The following is a 13,394-nucleotide window of genomic DNA, read 5'->3' as shown; positions in this document are numbered from 1 at the left end:
CTAATTACCAGTAGCAATAAATACTAATTAAAAATACTTCATGTATTAGTTAACTGTATTAACTAAAGAAACTAACCTTTGCCATGAATCTCAAGCTTCTAACCCTGCAAATGAAGTGCATAATGCCATTGGTTTTTTCCAGGTTTTTTAATTGGTAGAAAGTTGCACACAACATACACTACATCAAATAATTAATATCGCACAAAAGATGGGACGTAAGACTTCCTGTGAGAACTTTCATTCTTCCCCTTATGCATACACATTAAGGTAAAGTCCTTAATTACATGATCACACAGACAGTTTTCCACCTGGCACCCATGTCTTTTAGTGCATGCAATGGATTCACACTGACCGTGAATTGGGGCTGTACATAAAACACTTGGACCACTATTTTCAGGACTCTGGCCACTCTTGCCACAGAAACAGTAAGGTGAAAGAAAGGCTGGGAAGAGATGAGAAAGAAAGCCTGGGCTGGAAATGAAGGTCTCTGTCTTGTGGTTAAGACTATTGCAGTGTTGCCCCAGGATCTGGATTCTGGCCTTCCTCAGCATCACAGGAGGGTTCTGTGACAAGGAAGCTAGTTTAACAAAATCTTTCAGAGATTGTTGCTAATCTTGTGGTTTCTCTGCCTTCAGGGGTCAAACCTGACTATTTTATAAGTGCTGTAATGCTTCCAACTGCCTCTGAGGTCAGTGAGCATATTGCCTTGAACTTAAAGATGTGTAAGATGCCAAATACTCCAAACAAAGTCTTAACACACATACCCAGTATTCACCAATATTCTTGCTTTTAATCTGTTCTGATAAGGCTGAGTTTATTTATCTCCCTCATCTCAGAGATACTGTAAGAATAAATTCACTGATATTATGGAAGTCACTGTGTAAGCTGCCAAGGAAGTCAACAGTGCTTCCAGAGCAGGGTTTGAATGCAATGCAAATACAGTGTAAACAAGGTGTTGAAGGAACTCTCTGTGTAGTAGTAAGATATTTGTTTTGAGGGGTGAGGTACAAAAGGATTTTGCTATATTCTTTTTGCAGGCTGGGAAGGCACAGAGAAGTCTCCGAACACTTATTTTAATTGTAGCTAACAGACAGAATGTTGCAAAAACAAGTCAGATTAAGAAAAACTTTATCACAATCCACTGGCTCCTATTGAAACACATCCAATGTTTCACATTATGATTTCTGTTTTAATGACTGCATCTTCTATGACTAAGACTTTCAGAGTTAAAATTCATAACCAGACCTCCCTGAGAATTGCTGAAAGATAAAGAAAATCCTCATGTTTCCAGGTTGCAAATCCTTCTTGTGCACATTACAAGGAGCCCCAAATAAAAAAAACAATTAACAGGGCTTGCAGTTATATGGATAGGGGACAGGGAATGAGCCAATGAGGCTGGTTGTCATAACCCATCTATGGCTTAATCTCTGCGTAAATCTCTTTGTGACAAGTCCAAAGTGAGGACACCACATTTATTGGCTTACAAAATGTACAAGTCACCCTGCCCACACACCTGCTATCTGCAGGCTGGAAACAGCCAATCCGACCACTCTTACCTTCTGACAGATTCAAGTTAGGCTGTTGCTGTCGATCAGGGCAGATCAGCCTGATCAGCTACAGCAGCCCAAGCCCAGAGCTGAAGGACTGAGCTGCTCACAACGTGGGTAAGTACCGGTTGTCTGGGCAGCACACTCTCTTCTAACAAGCACTGCCTCTCTCTTTGACAGAAGGGCAGCAGGAAGGTCACCAGTGGGATGTCAGGGCTGACATCCCCTGTGGGCTGCCACATCGACTATAATGACCTACATCTACTCTTCTCCACCATTCTTCCCTCTGGCTTTCTGCAGTATCAATGCTGTTCTGCTACTCTCCACATGATGCAATTAGGAAGAGAGATCACCCTGCTGTATACTAATTGTCAAAACCACTTATTTTTTCAGTCTTAGATTGGCAGGGGACAGGAACTTTTCCTTCTTTAAGTTTTTATGCATCCAGTACATAGACACATATAATGCTACTGTCAGAGCAAGACAACTGTGCTGCCATAACTGACAGAATAAACTTTATGTATTCACACCACCTGCTCCAGGAAGCTGCAGGAATTAGAGGTTTGCCAGAAACAGAAGATGAAAGGCAGAAGTACAGGTCTAAAGTAATCCCAAATAATTTTTATAGTAAAATTCATATTAGAGGGGTAATTTGCAGTGGGCTATTGTGTTAAGTGTAATAGGTAAAGCATGGAGACATTCCTGCACAGAAAGTCTCAGCTTCATTCTGTTCATAGTTCAGTCAAGGCCAGCAAGTTTCCTAGAAAAATACCTCACTCTCCCATCTTGCAAACTCAGTGTCTGTTCTGACTTTTGCAGACATCTAAATCCTTGTCTTTGCCTTCATTCGATTAACAAAGCCATCTTATCAATTACTGAAGTTTACCGAAGAAAGAAGGACAATATAGAACAGTATTGGATCTGCCCTTGTTCAATCCAGATCACAAGTTCTCTCACAAGGAAAGAGCCCATCCCATCTTCCTTCAGCTTGCTCACACATTGACTATTTATGAGTAAGAATGAAGACGATTCATCCCACTGCCAGTACAAACCTGTAAAATACAAGGCACCTCCTCAAGCAGTAGCCGAAAGCCACAGTCTGAGAGTTGAAATTTCTGGTGACAGGTTTTTGCTATGGTTATTATCTTAACTTTTTTGCTTTGGAACAAAGTAACTTATTTAAAACTCAGCCAGACAGCAGGGCAAACATTTGCCCAAAAGGAGAGTAATTTGCCTGACATATTTAATTTTAAAGTATATTTCATCAATACAATAATACACTAATAAAATCCACAGGTACCCAGGCGCTTAAGGCCAGGTGTTTCATCTAGTTCCCTTCCCAACCAGAACAAGCAAGTGCATACATTACCTCAAAAAATTTAAAAAATTATATTCAAAAAAACCCCAAACCAAAAGCAACCCAAAACCCCCAAGAAACTGGAAAACACACAATATAGCTGATGACTTAAACTTTTATCCTGACAGCTTCCAAATGTGACCCACACAGATACTATACCTTTAGTCCTAAGAACCACCCAAATATAGCATAACTGCTAGTAAATTCTTAGGGCTTGGTTTGGTTTGTTGTTTGTTTTTAAATAACTCTTACTACTTCCTGTGGCCACCGATGAGTTTGCTATGGCAGTGAAATCATGCACTCCTCCCAGTGGGGGCTTCCTCTAAACAATCAACATTCAGCAATAGATAACATTGAAGCATTGGTAGGGCAGCACCGGAGAATGACATACAATTATGTAAAGCTTTGAACAAAGGCATTTACAGAGGTCTCAGGAAATGGATTTTCGTATGACTAGCCATCACAGTACATGTTACGATAAATGCTGCAGGCACACAGTTCTCCTTAGTTACTTTGGTTCCTTGCAGTAACTCTACTTCCCCACTCTTAAATGTACCAAAATACATCCTGAACTTAAAAAAAAAAAAAAAAAAAAAGGGGGAACACCAAGTTATCTTTTCAGTTATTTTTACGCATCTCTTATCTGCACACTCCAAGGTGACTAAAATGGCTCTTTCTACGTATATCACGTCAGAGTGACATGACTCCAAGACTGGGCATTTTTCAGAAATTTTATATTCTTCCTTGGAGAATTCAGCACCTTTCACTTGAAAGGACACCCAAGGAAGTATTTTATGACTTCAGTGAAATACTTCTTTCACCTTCCAGTTGAACTACTTTTTTTTTCCCCTTGGCTAAATGCACATTCTTTATCTGTTTAACACTACACTGATGGAGGATTAGTAGTCACTCACATTTGCAAACACTCTCTGCTGTGGTTTTATTTTTAAAAGCTGTTTCTAATCTTAAAAAATAGTTCCTTTTAGGCTAAGATAACGTTCTTCTGGATGCTTTTGACTGAAGTGACATTATGAAGTCTTCCCAAGAACAGTTTTGGAGCACTTTCATGTTGCAAGTCCCCAGTGAGCTTAAACTAGCTCATTAGCTCCAGACAACAGGATAAACAGGACAGCAAAGCCCTCAGCACAGGTTGCAATGGATGGCAAGACCCAGTGTGAATACTGGGGCAATTTGTTCACAGAGCTTAGTGCTCCTATGTCAATATTTCTAGCTGACCTTGAATTAGCTATCTACTTCAGCCAACTATACTTATACAAGTTGTCACCAAAACAGTTTTAAAAAAAAAAAAAATCTATGTCCATTGAAAACTCTGCCACTGAAATATCATTCTGGAGGAAATTTTGAAATGTGAAAGTTTTAGGTAAACTGTTTTGATCTTACTGACTTCAGAAATGAAAGAAATGTAAACCAGGATTGCGGACGACACTTCATGCTGAATTAGTAATGAAAGGTCACTCTTCCTACTGAAGAAGATTTGTGAAATACATGGGGAAACAAAAACAAGGAGATTTTAAAGTACATTTGTAAAAATCTCCTGAATTTGGGTTCTTTATATGCTTGACCTGTTCCAATGTTAGATTGTTATGCTTAATTATCCAGGGATTTAAATACTTTACCAAACAATAATTCAGAACTAAAAAACTCTGCAGCTGCTTTCTGAGAAATCCTAACCTGAACTCATTTAAGGAATGACCTGCCTTCAGGATAGTTATTTCTCCAGTTTCTATACAAACTATCAACATGTTTTGAGGAAAGTTTTAATCCTATAAACAGTATTTCAATTTTTCTCAAAATGTCTTAGATCACACCTTATATAATAGCAGTTCTCTGCTGGAAGGAGGAGAAAGAACCAAACAACCAGTTATAGCACCTTCATTTAAAAGTTCCCTTAATTTTATAAATGGTACCTTGGATGTAAGGTCTCGGTGGAAAATGCCTTTATAGTGAAGATAACTGATTCCCATAGCGATGTCATACGCCAGTTTCACCCTCACTGTCCAGGGCAGATGCTGGTTACTGTCTAATAGCTGTTCCAGGTTACCACAGTTGATGTACTGAAAGGACAAAGCAACATTTGTAATTATTTAACTTCATATATTGTAAGGAATGTAAAATTCATCATTACACAAGCGTCCTCAGCTCAGCTACACATTAAAAACCTTTTTTTTTTTTCCTTAAGGGCTAGGCAGGCACAAAGTTTGCACATCAAGAGAGGCTGAAAATGTCTCCCTTCACCACCTATATCAATGCTTTTATGCTAAAGATGCATGCAACAGCCACCACTGCATTAACTCTATGTTATTTAAATACTGGCATTTAAATGGACCCTTCAAAAACACCTACAATCATCTATCACCATCTCATTTTCAATGAGACTATCACCGTCTCATTTCAGTGTGAGGAAAATAAGGACAAAAAGGATGACGAGCTGGGTCTCTCTCATACAGAGTAAGTCAAAAAAGAGACGGCTAAGTATCCAAGTGTAGGTCACGGAGCCTGATCAAGTTCCTAGATATCAATTCCCTAAACTGAAGCAGCATCAAAGAAAAATATTACAACATGTTGCTGTAAGTTACATTTTTTCACTGATGTATCTACAAGTCCTAATCAGCAATCTGATTCCCACTGTGTTCAGTACTACATCAACCCCATCAAACAGTAGCCCTCATGAAAAGGAACCTACGTTAAGTATAAGATAAATGCTACAAGAGACAGTGAAATAAAGCAGCACCCAAATGATGTCAAGTAATATAACCCAGGGTTAAGACGTGGCAGCGCTACTGCTCAAATAAGCATTACAGCAACACTGGGCTTATGCTTTACATATAGAGCTTTTATACCACAACAGCAGCTATGCCCTGTTTGAGTAGCTTCTTGTTTCACTCCCAGCCCCAGTCCCCAGCAACAAAGCAGAAAGACTAGCTCACTTGGGAAGGAAAACCTGGCAGCAATGCAGTGACTTCTCAAGACAATCCAAGTGAAGCAGACAGGATAATTTGCTCCCAAGCCTGGTCCAAGCATGTAACGCTGCGGCAGGCTGCACCAACTTTGCTCCTCTGTGCCAGACAGCTCTCCAACTCTCTCTCAAGAAACTTTGCACTTTCCTGTGTCATTCACCCAGACAAAATGTGCCACCATTATCACGTTAAAATAAAAATCATAATTGCAGCTCTTGTTATTTCAGAAACTTTGAACTTGCTTGTATTTTGTTGGGCTTCTTTGTGTCTTGGAGCCTGGGGCACAAGGCAAATGTGAACCACGCACCATGCAGTGTGGATGTAGCTGATCTCCTCAGACTATGCTGTAGCAAAGAAAGGACACACATAAGCCAGACTCTACTACTAAGTCTGGGGGTCATGGCTCACCTCCTGAACAGTCTACAAAAAACAGCTTCTTCCTTACAGTTAGGCCCTGTCTTTTTCTGAGCTCACCAGTTAATTTTGAAAACCTTTTTCAGCAGATAAATAGTTACTTGTGAAACTTGCTTAACGAGGCTAAATTGTTTGGGCAGATGAGGCACAAACCAATTTGAACTGTCACAAAGCAGCGTGGGGCTCCACTGCTCCCCTCAGCTACACTGCACATTCCGCGGGAACTGGGTTCATCCCAACCCATGCACAGGGGCAACTTCACTGGCAGTCCAGGATGTGACCCCTCTGTCTCCCCTCTCTCTCGAGGAGAAGGTCTGTCGACTGTTGGACAAGCTGGGAAGTACACGTGCCGCGCATGGACACAGCGGGCACGAAGCATTCTCACCCTCAGCATTTTCTTGTCTCCTTTTAAATATGAACCTTTGGCCTGATCATGGTGCTGTGCCACCTTTTGTCCTTGAGCAACAATCAAGGCAAAGGGTGAGTACAAGAGTTACTTCTTTGTACTCAAATGTTCTTCAAAGATGATTAATTAGCTCCAATCTGGACCAGATTTTAGATATCAACTACCTTCTCATATCAAAGGAGGCAACCCCACAGAAGGTGCCTGGGTCTAGGAAATGCTCCAATATTTAAGAATTTCATGTTCTTATGACTACTTCAAGATGCTGTTCCATATCTTTTGCATTAAACTAACAGCAGGAGAAAGAGTGCAATGATATACAGGAAAGGATTTCAAAATAAGGTAGAGAGAAACAGAATGCTTCCTCGTATTGACTATTTTTAGACCAAACAGGCAAAAAGTATTTCTATTTTACAATTAGGCAAGGAAAGCTCTTGAACTCCAGAGACTAATCTGACTGACATTTTAAAATACACTGTCCTGTTCTTAAGTAGTATAATGTTCTATCAAACTATTCTCTTTTGTGCTGACGTCAAGATAATTTAATTACTCAGAAGTTTGTGCTTAGTGCATATCATTTTGCAAAATAAAATGCCTGCTGGCCCCTTTCCAAAAAATCAAGGCAAACAAGACTTAACACACCAATGATAAAAATCGAATGTTTAGGACTGCTATAGCCCAGGCACTGCATCTGGGGGGAGCCGGGGAGGAGTTGGTCAGATGCCTACACTGGAAACTAGAAATTGCAGGCTGGTGCAAGCCAGAGATCCAAAACAACCTGTCCCTTATGCTAGGAGTTCATGTGTCAGGAGAGCGGAGCAGTTCTGGAACAGGTCACTCAGAGGCTATGCAATCTCCATCCTTGGAGATTTTCAAGACTCAACTAGACAGAGCTGCAGCCAACCTGACTTAATGTTGGAAACAATGCTACTTTGAGCTTTTCCAACTTTGATCTTTCTTTCTCATTGCTTTTATTTGAAGCCCTAAGGGAGCTAGATGACCTTGTAGAGCACTCAAGAAAAAAAAAAAAACCATTGCTCAATATAATTCGATTTTTTTTTTTTTAAATCACAAGTTTCTAGCATGCTTAAGGAAAAAATGCCGAATAAGATTTCTACATTAACTTCATATATATTCCCAGCCTCCTTGGAACAGTGCGAGTAGCACTTCTCATCTAGTTACGTTCAAATCAGAACAGTATTGACCAACCTGGAACAGAAGGCACTAAAGCACCTAGCTCAATAACCCAATTATAAAGTGTCACTTATCAATCATCTCAAACCATTTCACCTTTCTGACTGGGCAATAATAGACCATCCAGATCACACTACCATACTTTAATTCATTGGCAAAAGAATGCAAGGGGGAAGGGAATCACTGGCCTGGCTTTCTATTTTGGTTTGGGTTAAACTGTGCCATACCATGACAGTAATTGCTCCAGAAATGCTAATAAAATAAAACAAGCAACCCATAAGAGTATTGACATACGTACTGAAATGTGACAATAGTTAGCTACTATTTTGAGCATGCACGTGCTTTCCTTTTCAATAAAGTAGCCTTCTGATTTGATCCATTGCTGCCATATTAGTTACGTGCATCTAATATATCTATTCCCCCAGCACCCTTCCAGTCAAATTGGCTTGCAGGGTCATTCACCCACCTTAACTGCAAGGACTGGATTCTAGCATGGGCTAGGTAAAAATTGACACACACAGAGGACACAGCATGCATGAGCTGCAAGAGCAAGAATCAAACCTGACTCTAACAGATATACAAAACCCACTAGGCCTCCTATCCGAAACTGCCACCTGGCAAGTGTGCAGACTTCATTTATTAGAGATGCAAGTTCTGGTTTTGGCTCTAATTTCTAGCATACTTCTATGAAGCACAGCAGGCTAATAATCAAGTGAACAACTGAACTAAGATTTTCCTATAGACATCTTTAAGACTCTAGTTGAGCTCGGATTTTAGCTGGCCAGCAGGTAATATTTGCATGCAGAGTCCTGAATTGTCCCTAAGGCAAGCACCACACAGAGTTCAGTGCTCCCTCAGTGTCACGTAAGTAATCCAATTCTTCTGGTCATTCAGGCTGATAATGCAAACAGCCAGCCTGATGGCCCATTTTTTCAGAGCCCTTCAACAATGCCTTTTCGGAACAGACACAAAATTATGTACATAATTTCCTAATTGCCAATACAACTGAAATAAAAATACTTGTTCTCAATCTCTTACTAGCACAAACCAGCTCTGTGTGGTAAGAATATCCTAAAGGATAGTAAGTGCACCTCTCCCAAAGAGAATACTGGATTTTGTTTTGTCCCTGAAACATTTCAGTGCTGGTACAGTAAGGCTACAGCACACACATCATCTCAAAGTATTATTCTACTACAACAACAGCCATTGCGTAAGTGTACAAGCAATTGGAGCAGAGATCTGATCAGGCTACGACAACGAAAGCAAAGGTCACTACATTTCATAAAGAGACCTCACAGCTAAATGGAGCAGTGTTCAGACCTTTTCAAACTCTGTATCATCAGGTTGCAATGAAACAGGTACCCATTATTCCTACTGCTAGCTTTTTGTCATGCAACAGGACACCAACAGTCAATTTATCTGGTTGCTAGAGTCTAAAAGTAACTGCTCTAGGTTGTTTATTTTTGCATTTACTGCAACTTAACACAGCAAATTGAACACTGGTTTAAAAGACCGTTTTAGCTCACAAAAATATTCTTTTCCTACAAATTTATCCATGGTAAGAGCTCATGCTTTTGTTGCTAGAGCAGTTACGCAAAACTGCATTTGTCACACCTCTCCCGAACCTTATGAGGAAAGAGGGCAGTAGCTTCTTTGAAGGACAGGTTACCCAGAAGCTCAGCCAAACATAGGTGCTTTCTGGATCAAAGAGCGTTGAGGAGGCTTAATGGTATGAAATGCAAAAGTAGCAGTATGTAACCCTTTCCCACACAACAGTGAGGGCACAGGGAAACATGCTATTTTAACTTAAGAATAGGATAACAGGACTGCTTCCTTGCAAGACACCTGCAGTCACGTTATCAGACTCAAGCATATGAAATGATGAACAGAATGAAATTCAGCATATAATGGTACTTACACATAGCATTACATGCTTCGTTTCAAGAGACTAATACTGAACTTCAGCTGTCAGATTTTAGCCTTCAAAATTCAAAGTAAAGGTCTGAACACACCAACATGAGAAATTTTAAAGAAAAGGCGCATCAGATTCACATGATTCCAGCAATTATCGCTCAAAAACAAAGACTCCAAATATTGCTAAGTCTGAGGGGAAAGACTGAAGGGAATTGCAAAGAGTTTTCAATGCTACTTTGAAAACCAATGCTGTTTCAAATATGTAGGTCTAATATAAATAAGCCACCAGATACTGCACAGGAAAGCCAGAAAAAAGTTGGCCTGCTATTTACTCAGCTTTAAATGTCACTACTTGCCATTTAAAAAGCAACAAATAACCACAAGACAGCCCTATATGGGAGCCCAAATGTTGCCAAAGGCAACGCATTAAGTGGTTAGAAAAGTAGGTGGGGAGAGTGCATTTAGGATGACAGACCAAATGAGGTAAGTAAAGAATATGAGCTCTGGGGATCCAGAACACTACAAGACAAGCAACTGAGATAGCACTGAATAAATATACTGGAGAAGCCCAATGAAGACAGCAAGCCAAGAAGCAGGAGGAAAGAAAAACTAGAATTGCGGCTGTAGCACCTTCAGTGTGGAAGGAAGAGAGATGTCAGAGCAAAAGCCAGACTACGTAGTTGGACTCTAAAGGGAGACCTGGAAAGCAAAATAACAACATTGCAAACATTGGCGACAAATGCATTGAAGCAGTGTCAAAAGGAGACAGAGCTTGCATACTTGTATCATTTCTAATGCTGGAAGTAAGAAGGTAACTCTCTTGCCTAATAAAGGAAAGCCGAGATCTTTTCCACTCACTCAGCTTTCTGCAGAAGTTAAAAAAAAATTTTAAACCACCCATTTCAAGGAGGACACAACCCAGTCTTCAGTTCTCGTATGTTTAACAGTCATCTGTCACACTCAGCACTCCCTAAGTGACTACTTTGAAGGCTTCTGGCTGCAAGACAACAAGCCAATATACCCTTCTGCCACAACTCACAAAATTAGCTACAGTGGGAGGACTGGAAATTTCCTCATTTCCCCCAACTGTTTTCATTAGCTTCAACTGTGCAGAACTGGAAGAGAAAGACAGTATCAGTATGTTCAAAACTACAATATGAGATGCTACAAGTTGATACACTGAGACTGACTACCAGATTAAATTGAATTGTTTTTGAAGTTAGTTCATAGACCTCCACTTGGGTTAAAAAAAAAAAAAAAAAAAAATCCCAACCAGTTTAAAAATCTACAAAATCACCTCACCCAAGTACCTCTGAGCAGTAACCTTCCATTTCCATTAAATATCCAACACATTGATTGCACCAAACAAAATAAATTAAACATTAGAACAGAACAAGTTGGATGTTTAATTTGGGCTGTACGAGTATATTTTTGGACAGCAGGTGAACTAATGTTGCCAGGAAGCAAACCACAAGTACTGAAAGAGTCAGAACATGCAGGTGAAGCAAGTACATTTCAGAACAAAACTCAAACTTTTTCATGAGACACCAGAAGGACTCAAGTGGCTAGGAAAAATAGCCTGATTGAAAGGACAGAAGAAAAGCCAAAAGTCTTCCTCTAAAGGCCACTTTTTTCTTTCCTGCTCCTCAGTTGCTGAAAACCAAAGGAAAAAACAGTCTGTAACAAAGTCAATTTCTCTTCTGCTTTTCAACCAATAGAAACAATTCAGTTCTTTAATAAAAAATTCTTTAAAAGCATTAACCATTACAGGATTAAAATAATCTTGCTTTAAAAAGTGTCAGCTATTCATAGAGGAGAGGGCAAGCGTCCTCATGCTATTGCCATGGCATGGTTACTCATCAGAACTCAGGACCAAAAGCCAAGAAACACAACAGATCTACCTCTGTTTCTTCTTCCGTGTCAGTTGTGGCATTGATTCACTGGCTCCTCCTTCTAAAAAGGCATGTACAGGCATGGCTTATTTTATAAGGACAAACAAGAATTAACATGCGTTAACTCAGGAAGGAGCTGTAATGAAAACCATTTGTTGCATTCCAAACATTTAAGTGCTGGCATGGAAAAGAGTATGGTAAGATTTGTCTTCCTTTAATTCTCTACATCCAACAGCTCTTATGGTCAACATGCTGAATTTATCCCTTTTCTGTCATTCCATTCAATCAAGATTTAATGTTCACTTGCTTGCCTGCTGCTAGAAACAGAATACTGTAAGTAAGGCTTCAACTGCAGGCACATGGCAACAATGCACTATTGCAACCCATATGTATGAAGGGTTTGCAATACTTCAGGAAATTAGTATTTTGTTGGAACTGGAAAACACTCCCAGTATATCTATACAAACTGACCTTGATAACCATTTTTCCTGTAATTATATTAGCAGAAAAAACAGAAAACAAAGGAGGCCTAACAAAAAACCTGCATTTATAATCTGAAGTCACAACCATTTGGATTCTAAGTAGAGCCTAGTTTCAGTGCAGATAAAAATCTGGGATATGGCAAGCTAGCAATGGCATAAATTAGCACACAGGCACAGAAGAGAAAGTACCTTGTTGCTGACACAGGCAAGAGAAACAGCATCTCTACAATAACACTTCTGTTAGGAGCAGAAGGCTCTATCCATAATGACAGCATTTTGAACATACTATACACTCCGTTCTGCCTAGAAGCAAGCTGTAGCCCCTGATAAGGAGCCTTATTTAAATAAGGTCTTTCTCACCTTCCCCACAGATACCAGCAGTAGCGGCCCACAGATTATATGCCTGCAAGATTCCAGATAAATAACCTGTTTGCTTCATTTTTTGAAGTCTGTAAAACAGCTACAAGGATCTACTGAGTGCAAAAGTTATAGCACACAAACACCTCTCATAGTACAAACTTTGTTTAAATTCTGCACAAGGAATACTGGTTTTGAGCTGTTTCAGAGTGCTTTTCCAAGCCTCAACACTCCAGCTGTGCCGCAATGTCCATTTACATTTGAGGGTGCTCAAACACTTTATTGGCAATTATAGAATGCACCAAGATCTCTTATTAATAGTGGTGTGCCAAAGCAAACATTAAAGGAATTTTCTTGTACAACTCAGTTTCTGAATGGTTTGGATGGCCGATAAGTAAAGTGAAATGAGGAAGTGAAACTACAAAACGCTTGTTAATTCAAGAATATGTTTCCTGGGGTCCAGGGTGAAGCGGGGTGGGGGGGAAGGAAGAGAAAGCACTAAAAACAAACTGAATTTACTGGAAAATATATAAGAAAAAAATCCCAGACAAAAAGTTAAGGGCCAGCATCACAGTATCTATTTAGACTGCATCTCTTCATTCACACAAGTAACAGGAAAATCTAGTCCTCAAGGCAGTATTCAGTTCTTCTCCCCCTCATACCATAATAGTTGAGAAGCTTGCATCTTCTCACTCTTACTAACCTAGACATACTTCCAGGATATCAGAAAGCAACAATAAAAGAATTGCAGGGGTTGCAGTTCAAGAATGATTTTCTTTTTTGCTTGAGACAATGGCAAATGGTCCAGTAGGCTTACGATGAGTGTCAAAACACTGATACTAAAAATCCCTCGCCC

General features: G+C 39.8%; 1 protein-coding gene across 1 annotated transcript in view; it reads right to left on the bottom strand.

The window, feature by feature from the left end:
* The window catches only part of TESK2 (testis associated actin remodelling kinase 2), an 86,187-nt gene that overhangs the window by 21,710 nt on the left and 51,083 nt on the right, over window positions 1–13,394 (bottom strand). Inside the window, exon 5 of the mRNA XM_072866751.1 lies at window positions 4,833–4,979. Coding sequence (XP_072722852.1) covers window positions 4,833–4,979 — 147 coding nt within the window. The remainder of the gene's footprint in view (window positions 1–4,832; window positions 4,980–13,394) is intronic.

The sequence above is a fragment of the Ciconia boyciana genome, chromosome 7 (assembly GCF_034638445.1).
Source record: "Ciconia boyciana chromosome 7, ASM3463844v1, whole genome shotgun sequence".
Taxonomy (NCBI): domain Eukaryota; kingdom Metazoa; phylum Chordata; class Aves; order Ciconiiformes; family Ciconiidae; genus Ciconia; species Ciconia boyciana.
Note: the sequence above shows the minus strand (reverse complement) of the source record. Positions and strands in the feature narration are given on the sequence as shown.